This window comes from Oncorhynchus mykiss, chromosome 20 (genome assembly GCF_013265735.2).
Source record: "Oncorhynchus mykiss isolate Arlee chromosome 20, USDA_OmykA_1.1, whole genome shotgun sequence".
Lineage (NCBI taxonomy): Eukaryota > Metazoa > Chordata > Actinopteri > Salmoniformes > Salmonidae > Oncorhynchus > Oncorhynchus mykiss.
Window position 1 is genome coordinate 9,380,066 of NC_048584.1, and position 17,567 is coordinate 9,397,632.

General features: G+C 46.6%; 1 protein-coding gene across 1 annotated transcript in view; it reads left to right on the forward strand.

Annotated features, from left to right (window-relative positions):
• Positions 1–17,567, forward strand: part of LOC110498735 (unconventional myosin-XV) — a 35,334-nt gene that overhangs the window by 16,584 nt on the left and 1,183 nt on the right. The window contains exons 23-57 of the mRNA XM_036956461.1: positions 4,741–4,812; positions 4,936–4,993; positions 5,213–5,433; positions 5,510–5,745; positions 5,964–6,133; positions 6,305–6,551; positions 6,779–6,959; positions 7,239–7,302; positions 7,407–7,439; positions 7,600–7,781; positions 8,341–8,616; positions 8,856–8,934; positions 9,048–9,306; positions 9,432–9,519; positions 9,706–9,976; positions 10,148–10,251; positions 10,360–10,419; positions 10,503–10,578; positions 10,712–10,830; positions 10,915–11,033; positions 11,209–11,350; positions 11,478–11,589; positions 11,820–12,150; positions 12,348–12,484; positions 12,743–12,819; positions 12,952–13,028; positions 13,119–13,249; positions 13,461–13,555; positions 13,644–13,721; positions 13,811–13,907; positions 15,718–15,866; positions 16,001–16,125; positions 16,331–16,464; positions 16,618–16,751; positions 16,937–17,074. Coding sequence (XP_036812356.1) covers positions 4,741–4,812; positions 4,936–4,993; positions 5,213–5,433; positions 5,510–5,745; positions 5,964–6,133; positions 6,305–6,551; positions 6,779–6,959; positions 7,239–7,302; positions 7,407–7,439; positions 7,600–7,781; positions 8,341–8,616; positions 8,856–8,934; positions 9,048–9,306; positions 9,432–9,519; positions 9,706–9,976; positions 10,148–10,251; positions 10,360–10,419; positions 10,503–10,578; positions 10,712–10,830; positions 10,915–11,033; positions 11,209–11,350; positions 11,478–11,589; positions 11,820–12,150; positions 12,348–12,484; positions 12,743–12,819; positions 12,952–13,028; positions 13,119–13,249; positions 13,461–13,555; positions 13,644–13,721; positions 13,811–13,907; positions 15,718–15,866; positions 16,001–16,125; positions 16,331–16,464; positions 16,618–16,751; positions 16,937–17,074 — 4,872 coding nt within the window. The remainder of the gene's footprint in view (positions 1–4,740; positions 4,813–4,935; positions 4,994–5,212; positions 5,434–5,509; positions 5,746–5,963; positions 6,134–6,304; positions 6,552–6,778; positions 6,960–7,238; positions 7,303–7,406; positions 7,440–7,599; positions 7,782–8,340; positions 8,617–8,855; positions 8,935–9,047; positions 9,307–9,431; positions 9,520–9,705; positions 9,977–10,147; positions 10,252–10,359; positions 10,420–10,502; positions 10,579–10,711; positions 10,831–10,914; positions 11,034–11,208; positions 11,351–11,477; positions 11,590–11,819; positions 12,151–12,347; positions 12,485–12,742; positions 12,820–12,951; positions 13,029–13,118; positions 13,250–13,460; positions 13,556–13,643; positions 13,722–13,810; positions 13,908–15,717; positions 15,867–16,000; positions 16,126–16,330; positions 16,465–16,617; positions 16,752–16,936; positions 17,075–17,567) is intronic.

Consider the following 17,567-nt stretch of genomic DNA (forward strand, 5'->3'; position numbering starts at 1 on the left):
AACAGTTTGGGGAAGGCCCCCATGTTTCAGTGTGACAATGCCCCCGTGCATAAAGCGAGGTCCATGCAGAAATGGTTTGTCGAGATCGGTGTTGAAGAACTTGACTGGCCTGCACAGAGCCCTGACCTCAACCCCATCAAACATCTTTGGGGTGAATTGGAATGCAGACTGTGAGCCAGGCCTAATCACCCAACATCAGTGCCCAACCTCACTAATGCTCTTGTGGCTGAATGGAAGAAAGTCCCCACAGTAACATCTAGCTGAAAGCCTTCCCAGAAGAGTGGAAGCTGTTATAGAAGCGAAGAGGGGACCAACTCCTCTGGGGTGGCAGCGTAGCCAGCGTGGCTGGAGCGTTGGACTAGTAACCGAAAGGTTGCAAGTTCAAATCCCCGAGCTGACCAGGTACAAATCTGTCGTTCTGCCCCTGAACAAGGCAGTTAACCCACTAGGCCGTCATTGAAAATAAGAATTTGTTCTTAACTGACTTGCCTAGTTAAATAAAGGTTAAAAAAACCTTTTGAGATGTTCAACGAGCAGGTGTCGGCACATACTTACTGCCTTGGTTTAAATTTTAATCCAAATTCTTATTTTAGTTTCCTTATTGTGTGCTGTTCATTGAATTTCTTTCATTGGGTGTTATTGTTTTATGGAAATTGGACTACGGACGCTCTTGCCAGGTGAGAGATAGAGAGGCTATTTGTCTGCACTTATCACCCGTTACTTAATACCTGTATATTGTTTAATAAGTCATGTTTAGCTTCATCAATGTAATTGTCTGCATCTTTTCCAATCCCCATATATGCTTTTTGTAAATATATACAGAACCAGTCAAAAGTTTGGACACAACTACTCCACGGTTCTTATTTATTTTTACTATTTTCTACGTTGTAGAATAATAGTAAAGACATCAAAACTATGAAATAACATATGGAATCATGTAGTAACTAAGAAAGGGTTCAACAAATCGAAATATATTATATATTTGAGATTCTTCAAAGTAGCCAACCTTTGACTTGATGACAGCTTTGCACACTCTTGGCATTCTCTCAACCTGCTTCATGAGGTAGTCACCTGGAATGCATTTCATTTAAAAGGTGTGCCTTGTTGAATTGTGGAATTCCTTTTCTTAATGTTTTTGAGCCAATCAGTTCTGTTATGACAAGGTAGGGGTGGTATACAGAAGATAGCCCTATTTGGTAAAAGACCAAGTCCATATTATGGCAAGAACAGCTCAAATAAGCAAAGAGAAACAACAGTCCATTACTTTAAGACATGAAGGTCAGTCAATGCTCAGCATATGTGGGAACTCACATAAAGCATTCCAGGTGAAGCTGGATGAGAGAATGCCAAGAGTGTGCAAAGCTGTAATCAAGGCTTTTTCTCCTGTTTAACACTTTTTTGGTTACTACATGATTCCATATGTGTTATTTCATAGTTTTGACGTCTTCACTATTATTCTACAATGTAGAAATGAGTGAAGATAAAGAAAAACCCTTGAATGAGTAGGTGTGTCCAAACTTGACTGGAACTGTACATTTATTTTACAATAGTTATATATTTTAGTTTGTTTAATCCCATCTTTCAGCTACCCTCAACCCCTCCCATCTTTCAGCTACCCTCAACCCCTCCCATCTTTCAGCTACCCTCAACCCCTCCCATCTTTCAGCTACCCTCAACCCCTCCCATCTTTCAGCTACCCTCAACCCCTCCCATCTTTCAGCTACCCTCAACCCCTCCCATCTTTCAGCTACCCTCAACCCCTCCCATCTTTCAGCTACCCTCAACCCCTCCCATCTTTCAGCTACCCTCAACCCCTCCCATCTCTGAAGACCATACGTTTTTATTTCCATTTACCATATATTCTTAACTGAGCTGTTTCAGAGAATTTCAGAACCTATAGTATATACATTTTACGGACCCAGTATATTTTACATGCGTTATCTTGTTGTTTTTAGTCCCTTCCTTCAGCTTCACACAACCCCTCCCGTCTCTTAACACCATCCAGTTTTGGATTTCTATTTGCCATATTTTTTTCAACTGTGCTGTGATGTTTCACCAAAAGTTCTGAACCTTTCTATTCTCATAGTTTCTCCAGAATGTAAATTAAAGATAAATATATCTGCTAAAAGTATTATTATATTATTGATTGATGATGACTTTTCAAATCACCCAGCAGTGCTATTTGCAGAGTTGGCTCCAGGTAAATGTTGCAATTCTTTAGCCATTTCTGAAAACTTTTAAGTTTTGAATCCGGTGTTGTTTTGTGTATCAGCTCATAAACTATGTGCCATTTGAACTTTGTCGAGTGGATGAATAGACATTACCCCCCGCATTACCAAAAATTGTGTATTGGAGCAAAGTAATCAAGGATTAAGATACAGCTATTGTAGTACACTATCGCTTTAAATCAGTCATCAACACAGACATAGCTGACATGTTTCGTAATCTACCACCCAGCAATCACATTAGCAAATCTCTTAACCAGGCAATTACATTCTGTGTGGGTGTGTGCTGTCTAACCCACCCACACCCATCAATACACTTCAGATAATCTACAGTTGAAGTCGGAAGTTTACATACACTTAGGTTGGAGTCATTAAAACTCATTTTTTCAACCACTCCACAAATTTCTTGTTAACAAACTATAGTTTTGGCAAGTCGGTTAGTCGGTCATCTACTTTGTGCATGACACAAGTCATTTTTCCAACAATTGTTTACAGACAGATTATTTCACTCATAATTCAGTGTACCACAATTCCAGTGGGTCAGAAGTTTACATACACTAAGTTGACTGGGCCTTTGAACAGCTTGGAAAATTCGTGGCTTTAGAAGCTTCTGATAGGCTAATTGACAGCATTTGAATCAATTGGAGGTGTACCTGTGGATGTATTTCAAGGCCTACCTTCAAACTCAGTGCCTCTTTGCCTCTCGCTTGACATCATGGGGAAATCAAAAGAAATCAGCCAAGACATCAGAAAAAAATTGTAGACCTCCACAAGTCTGGTTCGTCCTTGGGAGCAATTTCCAAACTCCGGAAGTTACCACGTTCATCTGTACAAACAATACTACGCAAGTATAAACACCATGGGACACACAGCCGTCATACCGCTCAGGAAGGAGATGAGTTCTGTCTCCTAGAGATGAACATACTTGGGTGCGAAAAGTGCAAATCAATCCCAGGACAACAGCAAAGGACCTTGTGAAGATGCTGGAGAAAACAGGTACAAAAGTATCTATATCCACAGTAAAACGAGACTTATATCAACATAACCTGAAAGGCCGCTCAGCAAGGAAGAAGCCACTGCTTCAAAACTGCCATAAAAAGGCCAGACTACGGTTTGCAACTGCACATGGGGACAAAGATTGTAGTTTTTGGAGAAATGTCCTCTGGTCTGATAAAACAAAAATAGAACCGTTTGGCCATAATGACCATCGTTATGTTTGGAGGAAAAAGGGGGAGGCTTACAAGCCGAAGAACACCATCCCAACCGTGAAACATGGGGGTGGCAGCATCATGCTGTGGGGGTGCTTTGCTGCAGGAGGGACTGGTGCACTTCACAAAATAGATGGCATAATGAGGAGGTAAATTATGTGGATATATTGAAGCAACATCTCAAGACATCAGTCAGGAAGTTAAAGCTTGGTCGTAAATGGGTCTTCCAAATGGACAATGACCTCAAGCATACTTCCAAAGTAGGACATACAAGTCAAGGTTTTGGAGTGGCCATCACTAAGCCCTGAACTCAATAATATAGAAATTTGTGAGCAGAAATGAAAAAGCGTGTGCCAGCAAGGAGGCCTACAAACCTGACTCAGTTACACCAGCTCTGTCAGGAGAAATGGGCCAAAATTTCTATTGAGGGAAGCTTGTGGAAGGCTACCTGAAATGTTTGACCCAAGTTAAACAATTTTAAAGGCAACGCTACCAAATACTAATTGAGAGTCTGTAAACTTCTGACCCACTGGGAATGTGATGAAAGAAATAAAAGCTGAAATAAATCAGTCTCTGCTATTATTCTGACATTTCACATTCTTAAAATAAAGTGGTGATCCTAACTGGCCTAAGACAGGGAATGTTTACTAGGATAAAATGTCAGGAATTGTGAAAAACTGAGTTTAAATGTATTTGGCTGAGGTGTATATAAACTTCCGACTTCAACTGTACATACATACATTCATATTGCAAGTATACACTATGATACACTTACAGTGCAGTGACATGAGGAAGCACCTTTAGCTGTATGAAGCTCAGGCTGTAAACCATTAGATTACGGTGTGCATTCTGGACTCTGGTATCCGTGTGGCCTGTGTTATGGGCGGAGCGAAGGCAGCTGGGATATATAACAGGCTGTTTTTCTAAGAATAGGACTGGACTTTCTCTCTCTCGGTCTGTTAACCTGACAGACCTCGACATACCTGGCCTGAGCAGGTAGGACAACAACACCTGAGCACAGGTACAGGAGAAACACTTTTAGAGAAACAGTGGAAGGTTTATTCAATACTTGAGAAAGGCTGGATTTAATTGAATGGGATTAAATGAACTTCAGATTCCTGTTTGTGTAAAGGTTTAACAGGTCTGTGATCATGTGTAGTCTGTTTGTTTCTTGTGTTATTGAAAGGAGGGGTCCTCACTCCACATCAGTGCTCTGCATGTCCTGATGGTATGAAAACGAGTTCAGATAAGATGAGATGCAGATAGCTCAGGGCTGAACTCAGTCGAACCTGTGTGTTTGCTCTCAGGAACAAGAGAGGAACGAGAGGAGCACAGTGAAACCCACCACTGAGACTGAAGATCACACCTCCACAGGAATGGTAAGAGGTCACTACACTTCCAATTAAAAGGTATTAGTAGATATAGAAATCAAAGCCATATGTTTAAAAGGAGCCTCTGGTCCAATAACGTATTCCTTCCTGATAATTCCCTGCCTTTTCCAGGATGTGGGAATGTTGGAGATCCCAGCTGAGCTGTCGGCCAGACTACGCAGCGCAGCAGGTGAGTGTGAGCAGCGCTGGGATTGGTGGAGATAGGTTGAGGGCATCTGGTATTGGCAACATCAACAAAAATGATGTCGATAATAATGCTCATATTTTGATGTGTAAACACAGCAGTGGCAGGTAAAGGGTGGGCTGTTGCTGGATTGGACCCAGGACTGCCATTGTTCTCTGGGGTCTTTTCTCTGTGTGTGACTGTAGTTATGTGTCCTTGCACCAGGGCGGCAGCATGGCTCTGGGGTAACAGAGGTGGCGCCTCCACAGGTGAAAGCAGGACACACCCTCACCCTGCCCCTCGATATAGACAGTTACCCCTTCTCACGATATGCCAACACTACGCTGAAGGATGGCTGGTGTCAGCCGCAGGGCTACTCCCTCCAGCGACCTCTGACCTATCTGGAGCCTGAAGACGCTTGCATAGCTCTGGAGATCTACAAACTGGTCAGTTCCACACACACACACACACACAAACGCACACACAATATCTCATCTCTTTAACCCTTGTGTCTCTCTCCAGATCCTGCGCTTTGCAGGGGACAGTGATCTGAGTGGCTGGCAGGAGCAGCTGTTGGGAAACTACATCGTGGAGCAGGGCCTTACCAGACCCCCCCTGAGGGATGAGATCCTAGCCCAGATAGCTTACACCACCTGGGGCAGGGAGTCAGAGGAGGGGTCCCTACGGGGCTGGTTGTTACTAGCCTGCTGCCTCAGTGCCTTCACCCCTTCCCCAGCCCTTGACAAATCCTTGCTCAAGTACGTAGCTTAGTGGGCAAAATCAGTTTTAAATATGTATTTTTTTGTCATTATTGAAAAAGTGTGTTGTGTAGGAATTGAGATTATTTTTTAAAAACTTTTTAGTTTTAGCTACCATAAAAATATGTCCTCTCTTTGTCGACCATATGTGGTTAGTTGGTTTTGTCTGACATGTGCAGGTATGTAAGTCTGTGTTTCTCTGTCTCACTTGTGGACAGGTATGTGTCTGACAAGGGTCCAGGTGAATATCGTTCTCTGTGCCAGCACAAACTCCTCACCTCCCTCCACCTACCCTCCCCCACCTCCCGCCTCCACCCCCCCTCCCAGCTTGAGTGGACAGCCAATCAGAGGAGAGGAAAGATGGTTCTGGACGTACACACCTTCAGCGGTGAGAGAAAGGGGTGTATAAGTCATCTCTGTGTCATGCTTGTCACGTTGCCTTTCTGATATTGTGGTTCCATTTGCTCGGTGTTATCATGATATTTCACCTGGCCGGAGTGGTTGCTGTTTGCAGCACCAGGGATGTCCGTTTTATTCCCTCGCTTTCTCTCTCTTCCAGAGGAGAAGATTACAGCTGAGGTAGAGTCCTGGACCACAGGAGAGCAGCTGGCCTCGTGGCTGCTCCACTTCAGAGGGTTAGGTGAGGCTCCTCGGGGCTGGTCTGTGTCTCTGCTGGCTGATGAGGGCTGGTCTGACCTGCCTGGATGTGACTTTGTCATGGACCTGTTGGCTGGAGGAGAGACTGATACTACACTGGGGACCGCACACACACCCACTGACTACCTGTTCAACAACGAGGGAAACCGGTGAGGCCGGCGGGCACACACACAGAGATGCACGTACACATTGTACACACACACACACACACACACACACACACACACACACACACACACACACACACACACACACACACACACACACACACACATACACACACACACCCACCCACCCACCCCTCACCCACCCACCCACCCACCCACCCATCCACCCACAGGACCCCAACTTCACCCTCCCTCTTTCTCGCCATTAGGATGATAACAGATCTAGATGGGTTCATCCCCCCGGCCCCCTCCATGCAGGCCCCTGGTCTCCCCCAGCAGGAGGCCCACTGGGATGGCAGAGACTACCAGCCGTCAGAGGGTTCTCGTGGTCGTCAGATGGATGCTTATCTGGATGACCTCTTTGACCCAGTGCTGGACCAGGGACCAGGGGTCAGCACCATTCAATGTTATATCTAATAGGATGTGCTCTGTAACTGTGTATTTACCTGTGATTATCTGTTACTGGTTGGATTGTGTCTTCTGTTCCTTTGTCTTGGTTACAAGGCAAGGCTGGGGATTAGGTAACTACAGTTTTGTGGATCGTATTACTGTATGTGACGTGTAGATTGCGTAACAAAACGTTCTGCTGTTGTGTGTGTGTGTGTGTGTGTGTGTGTGTGTGTGTGTGTGTGTGTGTGTGTGTGTGTGTGTGTGTGTGTGTGTGTTTAGGACAGGGAGCGTATGGCCATTTTGAACAGGAGGATGAGAGGAGGAGGAGGGATGTATGGAGCAGGTACTGTGTCTCTCGCTTGCTCTGTCTCCCTCATCTCTCCGTTTCTCTCGTTATTGGGGCAATGGGTTTTCATTTTAATGTTAAATACAATACCTGTGTTGCAGGTGTCCCAATGACAATGCCAGGTTATTCTATGGGTGAGTGAGGGGAACAATATAATAACACAAACATTCTAATCATGCTTTTAAATATTTTTCCTCAACTATGGTCAAGTCATTTATTTTTCTCTATCGTGCACTATTTCCCCACTTTTCTTCCTACAATTCCAAAATGTCCCATATTTTTTTGGTCTCCCAGGAATGCCGATGAACCCTGCCATGCAAGGCTACGGGGCTCAGATGATGCCAAGTATGATGCCACCGGCCCCCATGCCTATGATGCCAACCATGATGATGCCCCAGCCAGCTGCACCAGCCGTGGACTCCCAGCAGATGGCAGCACAGCAGCAGGCTTTCATCAACCAACAGGCCCTGCTCATGGTAAGGACTGGGAGACACTGGGGGGAAACTGGGAACCCACGTGCCAGGGAAAAGAAACCCACCGTAACCCTTTCCTTGTTCAACAGTTCTTATGATATTGCCGCTTCTGTTCTAACATGACCACCTAGTGACTGCCCATCCTCTCTCTCCATCCCTCTTTCTCTCTTTCTCTCTTTCTCTCTCTCTCTTCTCTCTCTCTTCTCTCTCTTCTCTCTCTCTTCTCTCCTCTCTCTCTCTTTCTCTCGCTCTCTCTCTCTCTCTCTCTCTCTCTCTCTCTCTTCTCTCTCCTCTCTCTTCTCTCTCTCTCTTTCTCTCGCTCTCTCTCTCTCTCTCTCTCTCTCTCTTCTCTCTCTCTCTCTTCTCTCTCTTCTCTCTCTCTTCTCTCTCTTCTCTCTCTTCTCTTCTCTCTCTTCTCTCTCTTCTCTCTCTTTCTCTCTCTTCTCTCTCTTTCTCTCTCTTCTCTCTCTTCTCTCTCTCTTCTCTCTCTTTCTCTCTCTTCTCTCTCTTCTCTCTCTCTTCTCTCTCTCTCTCTCTCTCTCCTCTCACTCTCCCCTTCTAGGCCCAGCAGATGACAATGCAAGCCATGACCATGTCCCAGCAGCAGGCTCAGGATCAGCAGCAGAGACAGCAGCAGCAAAGACAGCAGCAGCAGAGACAGGAGCAGCAGCAGCAGAGACAGGAGCAGAGACGCCAGGCTAACCGAACCGCCACACCCCCCCGCGCCCCATCACCCCCACCCCCACCCCCACCCCCACTCCACACAAATCCCCCCACCCCACCACCGCTACGCACACCCAGCCAGATGAAAACACAGCCACAGCACCATATACCTGAGGTGTGAGGGAGGGAGGGGTGTGACAGTATTGTTTATTTGCTGCTCTGCTTGATTAGTGTCCTTTATGTACTTAGCCAAAAATGTGTCATTTAATTACAAAAGAAACCCATTAAACAACATTAACTTGCAAACAGACTCAAATGTGTATTTGTCACATGCTTCGTAAACAACAGGTGTAGACTAACAGTGAAACGCTAACTTACCTGTATCATGTTTTATGTGTACATCTGATTTTCCAGCCGGAGAGGGATGTGGACTTTGCCAGTCCAGACCAGCGTGAGTCTTTCAAGGTGAAGAGAGAGTTTTTCCAGAAGATTGGTGAGTAGAGATGAATAAACCTTCCAGATACCTAATCAGCATCTGAGAAGCTGATGTTGAGAGTCTTGTCTTGTTTAAGACCCATCTGCCTGTGCTGTCATTCACTCTGTCAGGTTCTCAGCCCAAGCCAGCAGCCAAACCGTTAAAGCCTCGCCCAGCTCCCAGCAGCCCCCCCAAACAGACCCGGCCCCGCACCCCCTCTCCACCCCCAGCCCCCAGGACTTTGCAACCTCCCCCCTCTCCTCCTGCCAGAGACCCATACACCCCCAGCCCCCCTGCCTCCCCGCCCCCGCCCACCACCAGCATCCGTGACATCATCAAACAATACCAGAACCGCCCCGCCAGTGACCCCAGACCCTTCGAGCCCGTCAGGTTAGTGGGACAGTGGATCCATCTAATTTCTCTCTATTGGGTCTTGTACCATCTATGTACCATATACCATCAACTTCCTCTATGTACCATATACCATCAACTTCCTCTGTCTTGCTCCTCTCCAGGGTTCCAGCCCGGTCGTTTGTGAAGAAGAATGATCCTAAAGAGGAGGCCTTGGCGATCCTCATGAATAAAGGCCCTGTAGAACAGCAGGTTAGAGTTTGGCTGGGGTTAACAAAGGGCCAGGAACGCAAACTAGAAATATTGATTTGGCGGACAGACTAGGAATATTGCACACAGAAGAACAGTCTTGGCAATCACTTAATGATGGGTTCATTCATAATTAAAGGCTCTAGTCCTACACTTCTCTCGCTTCCTCTCTCCTCTCATCCCCTCCAGAGAAAGTGGGCCCCTCCTCCCCCGATCCAGAGGGAGCCCCCCCGTCAGAGACAGCCTCACCCAGCGTGGCAATCCTCTCCTCCCTCCACCAGAGGGCCTCGCTCAATCTCCAACAGCATGAAGCAGAAACAGCGCTCCCTGGCCGACCTCTTTGGCACGCAGGGTCGTTCCAAGAACCTTCCGCCTGCTCCACCCAAGTCCACCCCTCCTTATCCCCCAGCCATCTTTGAAAGCTTGCCAGACCCTCCCGCCAAGGCTGCCCCCACACTCAGTAAGTCCAACTACCTGAAATGCAGGTGGAAAGATACAGTAAAGGTAGACATGTCTGTGTACACACTGCCTGTCCAGCCGTAGCCTCAGATACACGTTCATAACTCATATACTACAGTAATACCTCCACAGAGATGTAAAGTAACTCATGTTGTTTGTTTGTCCTCCATAGATCTGTCTGGGGAGGAGAGTGTTCGCTCCCAGCTCCACAGGTTCTCCGCCAGCGTCTACTTCTCCAACTCTGCCATGCCTGGCAAACTGTTCCTACGCAAGGAGGTGAGCTGGAGTGGCAGGCGAAGAGAACGTTGGAATCGTCTGTATTGTTCTACACGTGTTGTGTGTTTAGCATTATGAGTCAGTCCTTATAATTCCCTCTGTGTTCAGGTGTTTTACCCCAGAGAGGGGTTCAACCACCCCTACATCCTCAAACTCCTTTGTGAGCAGGTCAGTACTGGTTATTTCCCAGTGGCCATTTTTCTTCACTGGCTTACACATATCACACCGTCTATTACTCTAAATCCTTTCAGATCATGAGAGACACGTACTCTGACACCTGTGTGAGGATCACCAGAGAGGATCGGAGAAAAATGAAAGACCTACTAGGTGAGTTTATTTGTCTTTTTTTTTTTTTTTTACCAGGTGAGTCAGTTGGCGAGTCCAGGTTAAAAAATGAGTGTTCCCATCCTCCATCCCGCTCTTTCCTCATGTTCTTCCCATCCCTCCCCTCTCTCCCCAGCCAGTTTCCACGTGGGCACCAGTATCAGCTCGCTTCAGGACGACACTATGAAGAAGAGGATAGTGATGGCTGCCAGGGACAACTGGGAAAACTACTTCACACGACTCTTCCCTGTCAAAGTGAGTTAGCTTTCTCTCTCTCTCTGACAGACAGAAAGGCTGACAGACAGACACACGCTCATCTCCCCTGTGTGTGTGACGTAGGGTGGTACCAGCGGGGACACCCAGCTGTTGGGCGTGTCTCATCGTGGGATTCGACTGATGAAGGTGGCCAGAGCTTCAGGCATAAACCCCAAACACCTGCGCCTGCTACGGAGCTACAGGTGTGCCTATTCTTCATCCACAACACCGGAATTAGAGGACCTTTAGCCTTTTTGAATTATTGAGTGGGAATATACATCTAGTGTGTGTGTGTGTGTGCGCGCGCGTGCGTGCGTGCGTGTCCGTATATGTTCTCCCGGTGTGTGTACCGTGCGTGCTGTGTCTTTCTCTGTGTAGCTATGCAGAGCTGCTGTCGGTGGAACTGCGGTCTGCCGACATCGTGGAATTCAGTCTAAAGGGAGAGCAGCTGCAGCTGCAGAGCAACAGGGCTCCACAGATCACTGCCATGGTCAGCCTGTTCCACCAAGAACTCATCAATGTAACCACCCGCCTCTTCCTCATCTTATATCGTAGAAATTATTGTTCACATGTGTTTTCTGGTACACTAAATCTTACTGTGTAGGTAGTATCTTTGTTGTGTGTAACATCCTGTCAAACCTTCTCAGGGCTCAGATCATATGATTGCCCTCAAGAGCTTTGTGACCGACGACAAGAGCCTGCTCAGCTTCCGCAAGGGTGACATCATCAAACTGCTGCCCATTGACGGCCTCCAGCCAGGTGAGGTCATCACACTGACCTTTGACCTCTCCTTCTCTTTTTCTCTGTCTCTCTTTCCCCGCTCTTTCTCTCTCTCTCTCTCTCTCTCTCTCTCTCTCTCTCTCTCTCTCTCGCTCTCTGTGTGTGTGTGTGTGTGTGTGTGTGTGTGTGTGTGTGTGTGTGTGTGTGTGTGTGTGTGTGTGTGTGTGTGTGTGTGACAGTCCTAATCTTGTTCTCTCCTTACTTCTCAGGTTGGTGTTTCGGTTCCATCGGGGGGCGCTCCGGCCTTTTCCCCATCGACGTCACTCAGCCGTCTGCCCCTCCTGACTACCACCACGTCCACCTTGACCGCCTCGACGAGAGGAGGAAGAGCATGAGAGCCTCCAAGCCGCCCGCTGCCACCAGACCCCCAGCTCCCAGGTCCACTCCCCACACTGGCTCAGCACAGCCCAGCCGAGGGAGCTCCATGCTGGGGTCAGCTCTTTCCGTCCAAGTATCGGTCCAGGGCAGTGAGATGAGTGACGCCCAGACGTTCCGGATGACAGAGTTTGCCATGAAATACTTCAGAGACACTGCCACCAGGTGAGAGGGGTAACAAGGTTATATGATGTATGCAATCCTATATTTTCCTGAGTGTAATAACTCTTCCATAACGACATATACTTACCTCTCTTTCTCCTTATGTACTTTCTCTCGGACTCTCTCTTCCTCGCTCCATCTCGCTCCCTCTTTCATAATCCCCCCTCCTTCGTCTTTCTCCCTTTGTCTCTCTATCACAGAATGGAGGGTAAAGGTCTGCTTAATGGAGGTATAAACTTCTCAGAGGTGCTTCAGTACACAGAGGTTCCCATTCAGGAATCCCTCATCCTGTACAATGATCCTGAGCTCAATGGCCTGGCTGTCCAGGCCTTCCTGAGTGAGTCCACACACACACACACACACACGCACACACGCGCACACGCACACCAGTGGAGGCTGCTGAGGGGAGGACGGCTCATAATAATGGCTGGAACAGAGCGAATGGAAACCATCTGTTTGATGTACTTGATCCCATTCCACTTATTCTCCCCGATTAAGGTGCCATCAACCTCCTGTGACGCACACTATTGAGGTGTGCATTGCACCTCTTTCATCTCAATATTCCCCTTTCCCACTTCTCTTTCGCTCTCTGAAGGTGTGATGCAGTTCATGGGAGACCAGCCTCTTGGGAGGCACACGTCTGAGGGAGACTGTGTCAGCCATATCTTGATGGTGAGCCTCTCCCGTTGCACACCCACAGCTCACACGCAAACACCATCACTCACCTCCCACTCCCACTGAGGATACCAGCTGCTTGAATGGAAACATGGAGTCATGTCTGTCCCATTGTGTTTGTGTGTTCAGTTAGGGAAGGAGAAAGAGTTTCTGAGAGATGAGATTTACTGCCAGGTGATCAAACAGATCACAAACAACACACACAAGTGAGTAGCTGGCAGATTGTGTACGAACCTTTACCTGCGAGTAGTGTACAGAGGGTCAATTCCTAACTTGTGTGCGCATGCGTTATACAGAGAGAGATGTACCCGGGGTTGGCGTCTGTTGAACCTGGTAGCAGGGTTCTTCCCCTGCTCTGGCACTCTGAACCCCTACATCACATGTCATCTACAAAACATCAGCCAAGACCCCACACACCTCTACCAAGGTACGCACACGCACACTCTGAACACCTACTGTCACACGCCACCTACGAGACATCAGCCAAGACCAACACACCCCTATTAAGGTACAGCCCTGCACCCCTCACACATTGGCGATGCCCCAGAGGAGATCCCTTCAAACATGTGTCTGTGTCTGTTACCCCAGAGCTTTTCTGTATCTAATGCAATGATGTATGTGTCTATCCTCTATCTCAGAGCTGTCTCAAAACTGTAAGGAGAACATGTTCGGGACTCTGATCCACGGTGGTCGCAGACACGTCCCCTCTCACGCAGAGATGGAAGCCATACTGGTAAGGCAGGGATTCCACATAAGTGTGGATATCTTGTTATTATGTAAGATAAACGGTACAGCTGTCGCTGTGTGTCTGTTCTCTGCAGGCTGGCAGACAATCTCGTCGGTTCCCCATCAAGCTGCCAGGCGGAGTGGAGTTCATCTGTAAAATACGCAGCTTCAGCGTAAGTCAAGTCTCCTTCCCTTTACTTTTCTCCTCTTCCCCTCCTCCCTTGAATTACCATTATGATACAGATTGACTCTGTGTGCCCAGGTGGCTCTAGAGGTGGTGGAAGAGCTGTGTACAGAGATGGGCATCCAGGATCCGTCAGAAGTCAAGGAGTTTTCTATCCATGCCATTCGGGACAAGGGTAGGTGGACATACAGACATGCTCTATCTATTAACCTGTCTACGATACTGGTTCCCAATTGGGGATCAACCCTCCCACGTTCAGCTGAAACGGTGGCGCATGGAACGCAAAAATATTCTTACAAATATTTAACCTCCACACATTAACAAGTCCAATAGCTCAAATGAAAGATAAACACCTTGTTCATCTAGCCAGCAAGTCAGATTTCTAAAATGTTTTACGGCGAAAACATAGCACATATATATGTAAAACCACCACCAGACACAGCTCATTTCAATAGCCAAAACATGCAATCAACAAACGCAGGATAAAAAAATAAATCGCTCACTAACCTTTTGAAAATCTTCATCAGATGACAGTAATATGACATATTACACAGTACATATTTTTTTTTTTCAATAATATGCCATTTATATCCATAAATGTCCATTTACAGTGAGTTCACCTTCAGAAATTACTCAAAAATGCCCGCAGGAAATCTATGTAGCGCGGCAAGATAACGTAAATAGACATCATAAACTTTGACTAAATATACATGTTCTACATATAGTTAGAAAGATACACTGCTTCTTTATGCAACCGCTGTGTTAGATTTATTTTTAACGTTACAGAAATCGCACACTATTCCATATTTTATTTTATTTATTTTACCTTTATTTAACCAGGCAAGTCAGTTAAGAACAAATTCTTATTTTCAATGACGGCCTGGGAACAGTGGGTTAACTGCCTGTTCAGGGGCAGAACGACAGATTTGTACCTTGTCAGCTCGGGGGTTTGAACTCGCAACCTTCCGGTTACTAGTCCAACGCTCTAACCACTAGGCTACCCTGCCGCCCCATATGCTGAGACAGCGCTCAGTTCCAAGCTACATTTCCACGTAATGTTGGAGTCAACAGAAACACAGATTTAAGCATAAATATTCCCTTACCTTCGATGGTCTTCGTTCAGAATGTTCTGGAAGGCTTCATACTTACCCAATACATCGTTTGGTTTCAAGTCTTGCGTCTTTGTATTAGCTACTGCTAATAACATCAGCTGAAATGCACCCAAAACGTCCTCTGGTCCGGATAAGTTGCGCATCAAACTTCAAAATTACACATTATATGTCGACTAAACAGGTCAAACTAAGTGCAGAAGCAAGCTTTATGATGTTTTAGACGTGCAAAACAAACTTCAATTCAATCGGCCATCGTCTGCCCTTCTCTTGAGTGCTGGAAACAAAGGAATGGCTGGGACCAATTCGCGCCCATACGCACAGCTTATTCTCTCGTGGCACGCACTAATTTCACTCCCATAGGGTCAATTCTCGCGGGATTTGAACGATTTGAAGCTCTAATGAAAGAGGACATCTAGCGGAAGAGAAAGAAAGTGTCCCCAGAATCATAGCTCGTTGGGAAGGGTGGGGGCCATGACGTCAAAGTTGCTCCAACTTTCATGGCCACAAAAACTAGTTTGGAAGAATGCCTGCCCTGTGAGTTCTGCTATACTTACAGACATAATTCCAACGGTTTTAGAATCTTTAGAGTGTTTTCTATCCAATAATAATTTTTATTTGCATATATTAGCAATTTTTGACAGATTTTTTTTCCAGTTTACTAGGGGTACCCAATCTCTCCAAAGGGGGCGTATGTCTGCCATATCCTTAACAGGTTTTAACCCAAATGACTCCCCAAAACACTTTACCTACAATGCACAAAAAGTTTATATTAATTGTGTGACAGCAAAACTAAGGAAATCCTAGTTTTCTATGGCTCTCTTCTATTTTCATCCCTTCCTTATCACTACCTCTCTTCTTCCTCTCCTACATCAGATGGGATGGTGCGGCCTCTCCACTCAGATGAGTACCTGTTTGACTTCCTATTGGACGACGGCTCCATCGTCCTGTCCTTCCACCGCGTCATATGGACACACCCACTTCACTTCGACAACGACCTCTACCTGGAGTTCCACTTCCAACAGGTACCAGAGTAATGACCCCTAGAGTTCTGTTATAACCACTGAAACCACTTTGCATTATGTCAGGCCCTGGTGACAGCCCTTCTGTCCCTGTAATGAATGAACCTCATCTGGCCCTCTCTGTCTGTTGCGTGCAGGTCCTGGGTGACTACCTGGATGGCAAACTGATGCTGCCAGGCAGTGGTGCCGCTGTCGTCCAGCAGACGGCAGAGCTGGCTGTCCTGCAGCACCTGGCACAGGGCCTCACTCAAGAGCCTTCTGTGTGAGTACTACCCTTAACCCCTATACCCTAACCGCTAGCCTTTAGCCCCCGCACTCTGCAGCACCTGCCCCAGTGTCTCACTCAGCAGCTCTCACTGTGAGCCACACTGTTGTTTTCAGACCGGACATAAGCGATTGTTCTCTCTGTCCTATGTTAAGTGTGATATAGTTTCTGATAGTTAGTCGCTCTCTTTTGTCCCCGTCAGGCTAGAACTGAAGGGGTACCTCCCCCAACAGGAAGGGGGCAGCACCAACCTGGAGCAGATCCACACCATCTCCCTCAGAGAGATAACCGCCATGCGCTCTCTCAGCCCCCGCGACGCCAAGACACGCTTCCTCGGTGAGGCACGCACACAATTACATTTTTTGCCTTGCTTGCTGGGAAGAATTTTGTGATAAATGTGTTTGTTGCTAGATAATGCATTATATATACAGTATCTATACTGCTGTATGAATAGAAATGTATTGATTGATTTGTTCTCTCTACCCTCAGAGTGCCTGAGCTCCCTGCCTCTGTTCGGTTCTAATATCTTCCTGGCTCAGAAGGTCAGCCATCGCAGCTGCCCCTCGCCCTGCCTGGTGGCTGTCAACCAAGAAGGAGTGCTGTTCTGCCATCCCAATATGCAGGTACCGCATTTACACCCAACAACACCATTTATGTAGGGAGAGACACCCCAAACATAGGAAATGCAGGCACCGTGTTTCCCAAAATATGGGTGAAATGATCGATCTTGACTGACTATATGGATCTATGGCTTTTATAGATGTCTGCTATTGTTAATTCTTTATTATAATTTTCCTGTGTTGTTCAGGAGCGGGCATTCATGATCCCATTGGTGGAAGTGCAGTCACTGCGCTCAGTTAAACACAAGAAAGACAAGAAGGTGCCTGGAGTGGAGATCAACTACGGCAACCCAGGACTAAAAACCATCACCATCCACCTCAAACAGGTGAAGTACAATACACAGCAGTGAACGACGGGGCCACCAACCCCCGGTTTTGTGTGGAACTAGAGCAAATTGCTGAACACACCGTAGCTTTCCAGGAACAAAGGTTGGTGACCACTGGTGGAAGGGTTTGTTCTTTAGTGTCCGTAAAGTGTATGGTTACACAGTGAAAGGGATATGGTCACTAAGGGCAATACACATTACACACACATGCTACCTGGGAGATAAGATTTCAAGAAGACACTTAAACCGTGCTTGGCTACTCTGTGGCATCATGCCCATAAGGGAGCACATGCTCCCTCAGATTTGTCCTGTTTAATAAAAAAATTAAATACAAAATACAAAATATATTGTTGTTTCTCTGTATTACTAGTAACGGTTTTATTGAGTTGGCTTTAGCTAGCCTAAATAGGTTCCCAACCTCATAACTAGCTACCAAGAAGCCATTTCAGGCTATCAATCAAATGAGAGTATCTAGCTTTGTCTAATTATCTTA